At 43.2% G+C, this 7,559-nt stretch overlaps 1 protein-coding gene across 1 annotated transcript in view; it reads left to right on the forward strand.

Annotated features, from left to right (window-relative positions):
- Positions 1–380: 380 nt before the first annotated feature.
- UBE2F (ubiquitin-conjugating enzyme E2F (putative)) overlaps positions 381–7,559 on the forward strand; it is a gene marked incomplete at its 3' end in the record, with an annotated part of 24,894 nt that continues 17,715 nt past the window's right edge. The window contains exon 1 of the mRNA XM_009074143.1: positions 381–498. Within this exon, the coding sequence (XP_009072391.1) occupies positions 381–498 (118 nt within the window). The remainder of the gene's footprint in view (positions 499–7,559) is intronic.

Consider the following 7,559-nt stretch of genomic DNA (forward strand, 5'->3'; position numbering starts at 1 on the left):
TCAGGGTCTGGCCTGGGGTCTGGCAGGGTGTTTTCACAGCAGTTCTTTCAAAGGAGCAGTGTCAGGCAGTGAAATCGGATTGTAAACACTGACTTTGCTCTAGCAAAACTGAACTTCCTCTTGGCTTAACGTCCTGTAACCCTCTCAGAATTCACAGCCCAAACAAACTCTTCTTGAAGCACTCTGTGGCATACTCATTTTTAATCACAGTCATGTTATCTGTGTACATCATGCTCTGTTTGACTGCTAAGAATATGGTGATAGTTCATTCCTTATTCAACAACTGTGACTTGTTTTTGTACTCCCCCTCTTCCCCAGTGCTTTATTTTTGGTGACTGGCTTTGCTCTCACGTTTGTGTTCCAGGTGGGAGGCAGCAGTAATGCTAACTCTGGCCAGCAAGTTGAAGCGGGATGATGGTGTCAGAGGACCCCGTGCATCAAATCCAGCCTCGGACTCAACTCGGAGGGTGTCTGTTCGAGATAAATTACTTGTTAAAGGTGAAAGGAACTTACATTTAAATATTTGGAGCTTTACAGTTTGTAGGTGTGTTGCCAGTAGACAATACTCAATGGCACATGAAGTGATTTCCAGGAGTATTTTTAAAGTGGCTTGTGACTTAGGTTAGGATTGCTGCCGTAGGGGATATATTGACATGCATCTCAGCTCCAGCAGCTCTTTGCCTGTAGGACACTTATTTTCATTGAAAAATGAAAACTAAAACAAGCATCCTTCTTACTGTGCTGAAAAATGAATCCTTCATTCAGAACTGTTGTCAGTTGAAATGTGATAAAAAATTGTCACTAAGTGTCATTAAATGTATAGAAGGAGAATATGAGAGGCAGCAAACTTTAATGAGCTTAAAGAAAGAAATGCAAAGAGGTGTTTTGTAGGCTTGGAGTGACTAGAAGTTGAGTATGAAGTTGTGAATAAAAAACCAGTGCTCCTTTTTGTGTTGCAGTATGTGTGATCTAGGAAGGCTGCTGTGAGTTGTTACCAGCTGGGTTGCTCTTGGTGGAGAAAAGAAGCCCCAGACTTTTATTTTGTGACAGTTCTGGGTAAATAGGGTAGTTCATGAGGCAATAATTAAACTATTTGATAGTGAAATCGGGGACAGCTCTTTCTTGCTCTTCATGTTTTTTCTGTAGCATAGACTATTATATTTAAAAATCCATAGGTGCTGACACTTTGCAGTTGTTATGGACTTAAGCTCAGGTTTGCTCCCTCTGGTAATAGTTGAGTGTTTTAATGCTTGAGCTGTGCAATTACTTAGTGGCAAGGAATGTGTTGTTTAGGTTTATGTTTCTGCTGAAAAGGATCCACAGCAAATATTCTGCTGTTGATATGTAAGCTGCCACTGTTAGGATTCATGCCAGTCAAAGGAAACTCATGTTTCCAGGCCTTGTTTCAGAATGACATGAGACTGACACGGGTGTATTTGCCTTACTGATATTGCCTAGCTAGCATTGCATATGGCTCTTTCAGATTAGGGTACTTTCTGCCATGCAGCTAGTCACTGGAGTGAGGTGTCACTGCAAATTCTGCTGCCTCAGTGCACTGGAAGTGCCTCAACTAGACTGCAGGGATGTTGTATTCACAATTCCTTCTCTGCATAGTTCTAAGGACGGGGAATTTAAATATGCTTTAGAACCTGATGTGTTCACTCTTGCAGAGTTTGCTTTAGACTTCCAGTTTGGAAATCCTCACTTAGCTTCAGTTCTGAGTGGGGGAAGATTCAGGCAGGAGGAATAAGCTCTTTAACCAGGCTAAGCCATAAAGCCAAATTACTAAATATATATAATCTGAGATTTTCACTAACCTACAGGTGTAGACTTGAGGGGAAGATAGCAGTGTAATATAAATGCACTTCAACTACAATGCTTGGTATAGTGTGAGGTGCCATGAGAAATTTTACTGTACCCTTAGAGCAATCATGTTTTTGTTTTTTAGGGCTAAAACCTCACCCCAGTCTGCAGGGGACGACAAGAACATAAGCTAATGAAAATTAGTATTGACATTGTAATTGCTGTGGCTACATTAGCAAACCAGCACAGACTGAGTATTGAACTGAGTCCCAAACTGACATGTTAAAGCAGGTCACTGCTGACAGGATTCTGACAAGCTGAGTGCTGGATCCTGATCTGACTGTGCATGCCGGTGGTATTGCTGCCGTGAAATGAGTGGCTTAGTTTGCTTAAAGAGTCACTGTCAAAGGTATTGGTGAAAACATGCTTTAATATAAATTTGCAAAAGCACAACAAAGTTGGGTGGCAAGGTTTATGCTGCTTCTTACTGCATGGATAACACATAGGATGGAAAATCAAATTAAAATAAATTTAGCATGATTTATACAGAGCCTGAAATGAAAAGGGGTAAGGGAGGAAAAGGTGAAGAAGACTTTTAGTTGAATCATGAGGTTCAGAGTGAACTCCCTTTCTAAACTCCTCGGGGAGGAATATCAATGTGGCTGGATCCAGTCTTAGGCTTGGACTCAGTCAGCAGGTTATGTCTGAAGGGTTTAGCAGCAGTGTTTAAATGTTAGATTAATCACTAACCAGATATGAACATAACTGTTATAGATTTGAGATAATACTATGTATACTATTCTGTATACTGTTACAATACATGTGTACTGCTCAAGTCAGTACAGGGACATACACAAAGATACATCTAAACAAATGTACAAAGTAACACACACATACGGATATGTGTATATACAAAGGTATGCCTATTTTAAAATTACCCTCCAGAATCAGTGAAATGCTCATGTTTGATGCCTTTTGGGAAATTACTGGAATTTGCTGAAATTCGAGTAAGGATAGTGCTGTTTCACTCAGGCTGTAATTCAGATAAGCAATCTTCCAGAGCTGTCAAAGGATGGCTGATTATTCCCGCTCTCATCTCTCACCTTGTCCAGGCAACAGGAGTTCTTGGTACAGTCAGTGCTGCTCCCACCTTGGCTTTGAAAGAGTTCCTGGTACAGTTATGGAATGCTTCACCACCAAGGTCTTGCACAAAGGCGAATAAGAGTTAGTGGAACTGTAGAGCCTGAGCAGCCCAGAGGTAGAGAGTAGGGGATGCACTACCACAATCATGATGTGCTCTCAAAAGAATTGTAGGAGTGGCTGTCAGTCTGGTTAGAATGGCTTCTGGACTGAAATGGGAACTGACAGTAGGAGTAGATAATTTCAGTATAACTTCACTGAAAGTGAGAGGAAAATGTAGTAGCTAGTGTGAAAGACTTGTTGGGGATATTCTCTTTTAAGCTGCTCTTTAAGGTAAATGTAGGCCTTTCAGTTTCTAGAATTTACTCTGACACTTTAGGATAGATCAGTTGCAGCAGCATCTATGATGTTGAGAGCCTGAGTGAAGATGGACTTCTCATGCTGACAGTGTTTTTAGGTCATGTAAAGATCTGCAAGAATGAGCTCGAACAGGAGTGGAGAGCTGCCTGCTAAATGTGTGCACACAGCTGTGATGCTGTTGCATCTGGACCAGCACTGGTGCCTTTTATTGCTTGGTTGTATGGAAGTGTAACAGCCCAGCTGAACTTCAGGCTGTCGTATTAGATCACGAAGTTAGTGGGAGCCTGCAAGAGTAGTTGTAAGGAGTTGTTACTAGTGTGTGTTGATGCTGGACTTGCCACAGATGACAGTTGCAGAATGGGTGAAAGGCTCAATCAGGTCAGTCTCCTGGCAACAGTGAATTAAAAAATAATCTGCTCTACATAAAAGAAGAGAAATGCTGGCCATCAGCAAGGGAGGAGGAGGAGGTGAGAAAAGACCCAGAGTGTTCTGTCCTTGTTTGCCCCAGCAGCTGTGCTGATGTTAGTCCTGGTTCAGTTGCATCTGTTAACTGTTAGTAGTGGTGGTTTTATTGTACTATATGAAGCCTCCAAGGGAGGCTGTGGCCACATAGATGAGAAAGCTCACTGATGGCTTTGTGCTTTCTCTAGCACACGGATCCTTTTTGGCTGTAAACACATCTGTAGCTTCTGAGTCAGTAGAACAGTGGGCAGCTGGTGTGTGCAGTGTCCTCCACAGCAGCTTACAGACATGGTAGGCTGTCCTGGAAGCTTCACTGAGGGTGATTTTTGGCACAGTACCATGATTCCCACCAGGCCCTGGGAGCTGGTGATGCTGTGTGACCCAAAGTCAGATAGATTTTGCCTGCTCAGGTGAGGCTGATGATGTGCTGGAGAGACACTTTCCTATTCCTGATCCGTGGTAAATTGGTGATAGTCTAATAAATCCTGCAGACAGATGTCTGCGAGCTTTACTCAGGGTATTGTCCAGACACAGACAGTGTCTTTTTATTCCTCTGGAGGTGAATTAAAGGCAGCCTTGTTTGTGTTGATGAAGTCCATCCAGGACTTCAATGGATGTGTTGTTACACTGAAAACCCTGCAGCACTCAAATGTATTGTGTACACTGACTGGTACATAGATCAATGCCATTTTGATTAAGGGTAGATGACCATGACCCCAGTCACTTGATAACTGTAGATGACACTTACGAACTTTTAAAAATTTGGCATAGGCCAACTATGTATGTCTGCTAACTGATACTGCCTTAAAGCAGGAAAAGCAAGGGATCGTTTAGGTATGATGTTAGCTACTTGCACCATATGGATGTGAAGAAAAAGCTCAGTCAACATTTGAAGTAGCTCACATACTGCCAATTTTACTAAAACTCTCAGCAGGGTGTTGTCAGGCGCTGTCCTTGGCTTTAGTGATGGGTGCAAGTTAAACAGGCTTTTTCCCACATTTGTGGGAAAGCTACTTTTAAACTACTGGTGCCCTTTGTTAGTTTTTTAAGTCATTCCTTTGTTTATATATCCTGCATTGTTATATATTCGGGTATTCATGGCTCAGGGCACTCGTTTTGTTGGGTTATTTAATTTTGTTTAGGGAAGTAATTCTGAGACAGCTGGATGCTCTCTTCCAGCTATTTTTCCTCAGGAGTGTAAAACTCATGACTGCTAGACAGGATTTTGTAGCAGCTTGTGCCCTGCCAATTTTCCCAGCAACTAATGGAACAGGTTTGGGACTTGAGCAGGGCACATGTGTCTGGGGTGAGGAACGCACCAGTGGCTCTGATCTGAAACCCTGGGAAGGCACAGGAAGGCATCCACCAGTTCAAAATTGCTGAGGGCATAAGTGTCTGAGGGTGTGGGAGGGTAGGGACTAGTATTTCAGGCTGCCAGTTTGTGGAGAGAGGTTTTCTGGCCAAGGAGGGGTGGTCTGGAGAGACCAAGCAGTGATTAATGTGTTTCAAGATAAATCAAATAGAGGAAGTGTGAACAACTGCAGAAGATGAAGCAAATGCTGATGTGAGGAACGGGAACAGACAGAAATGGTGCTTGGAGGGTCTCTGCTGCCAATCTCTCACCTGGGAGAGGGGTTCTAATACAGCACAGCTTTGTTAAAAGCTTCATTAAAAGTTCAGTGTGACTTACTGTCGCATCTGTTTTCACTGGATTTTCAATATAGGCTCAGTTGTAGAGTAAGGCCCTAATTCTGTAGAGGCTTAGTACCCAAGTTTAAATAGCGCAAGCAATACACTTGCCTTAGCAGCTTTCATTTTGTTCTGTACTCCAGAGGCATTTTTTAATATTTTTTTCATCTCTAAAGAGAACTTCATTAAGTTAGCAACAGGGGCCACATGACTTCTCCTCCATGATGCTGAGTGTGCCATGCTGAACTTCAAAGGCATATCCTTTCTGAAAATTTCAGAGGGACTGAGGACAAGCCGAAGTGGTTTTTAAGATTAATGTCGTGTAATGAAGATGACTACTAAATCAAGTTCAAGGTAAGAGAGCGTGCCAGGAGTAGCAGTGCAGAGACCTGGACAGGCTGGAGAGATGGGCTGATTCCAACGGGATGAGGTTTAACAAAGCCAAGTGCTGGTCCTGCACTTTGGCCATAACAATCCCATGCAGTGCTCCAGGCTGGGGACAGAGTGACTGGAGAGCAGCCAGGCAGAAAGGGACCTGGGAGTTCGGACAGACAGGAAGCTGAACATGAGCCAGCAGTGTGCTCAGGTGGCCAAGAAGGCCAATGGCATCCTGGCCTGGATCAGGAACAATGTGGTCAACAGATCCAGGGAAGTGATTCTTCCCCTGGACATGGCGCTGGCGAGGCCACACCTTGAATCCTGTGCTCAGTTCTGGGCCCCTCAGTTCAGGAGGGAGATTGATGTGCTGGAGCGAGTCCAGAGAAGAGCAGCGAGGCTGGGGAAGGGACTCGAGCACAAGTGCCATGAGGAGAGGCTGAGGGAGCTGGGATTGTTTAGCCTGGAGAAGAGGAGGCTCAGGGGAGACCTTATCACCCTCTACAACTCCCTGACAGGAGGTTGGAGTCAGATGGGGGTTGGTCTCTTCTCCCAGGCAACCAGCAGGAGGACAAGAGGGCACAGACTCAAGCTCTGCCAGGGGAGGGTTAGGTTGGATAATTGGAAGAGATTTTTTATGGAGAGAGTGATCAGGCATTGGAATGTGCTGCCCAGGGAGGTGTTGGATTCACCATCCCTGGAGGTTGAGCCTGGATGTGGCACTTAGTGCCATGGTCTAGTAACTATGGTACGGTTGGACTTGATGATCTTGGAGGTCTTTTCCAGCCTGGTTGATTCTATGATAGGCTTATGGATCACAAAGATTGTCCCTTAAACTACTTAATATTAGGGCATCTGAGCACCATCATTCAGTTTTATATTACCAGTACTGCTTAGTTTGATTGTGGCAACTTAAAATAACTTCATGTATAAGAAAATGACTTAGCATGGTTTATTCCTCAGTTGTCTTCTGTGGCTTTTCCAACCATATTTATGTAACAGGAAAATGTTTCAGGTGTGCATTCGTGCAGACCTGGGAGAATGGAAGTGGGAAACTGATGATGAAAGTGAGTTGTATGTGCATTGTAACTAAAATGTAGGAGAATTAATATAGTTGCCTTCAAGAATAGTAATATCCCGCCTCACGATAACAGATGAGGAAATTTGAGGGGAGAAAATAGCTTCCTTCATGAACACTCCTGAGACTGTGTGAGACATTGTTTTGGAAATGCTGCATTAACTTGTGCACACTGCACCCAAATCACAAAAGAATTTCCTTTTCAGTGGTGCTTATTAACCTTGCCCTCCCCCAAGCCAGTGAAATTCTTTATTTTGGAAGAAGACACTGAAAAGTTGCTTGATAAATGAGCGACTTACATTTATTGAAGAGGAAACTAGTAGCTTACACTTAAAGGCCTGGTTCAATGCATTGCTTCCCTTCTTATGCCTCAGATTTTCACCACACCTGAAATAAGAAGTGATATATTGCAGAGTTAGAGATTTCCAACCACAGTGGCTTTTTCTAGTTTTTGAGGTTAGGATAATAAGTTTTGTAATAATGTAGAGAAGCTGAAGCTGTGATTTGTTTGTGTCTTGTTTAAAATAAACCTATGAAAGTGGAAGGAGAATATACATCTCTTGCTGTATTGACAAACTGGTAGTGTTAGATGGCTGGCTTGACTTCTAATACTGGTCTGTACAGTTGTACAGTTCAGAGGAGCTAAGTAGGG

Source organism: Acanthisitta chloris, unplaced genomic scaffold (assembly GCF_000695815.1).
Source record: "Acanthisitta chloris isolate BGI_N310 unplaced genomic scaffold, ASM69581v1 scaffold30260, whole genome shotgun sequence".
NCBI lineage: Eukaryota > Metazoa > Chordata > Aves > Passeriformes > Acanthisittidae > Acanthisitta > Acanthisitta chloris.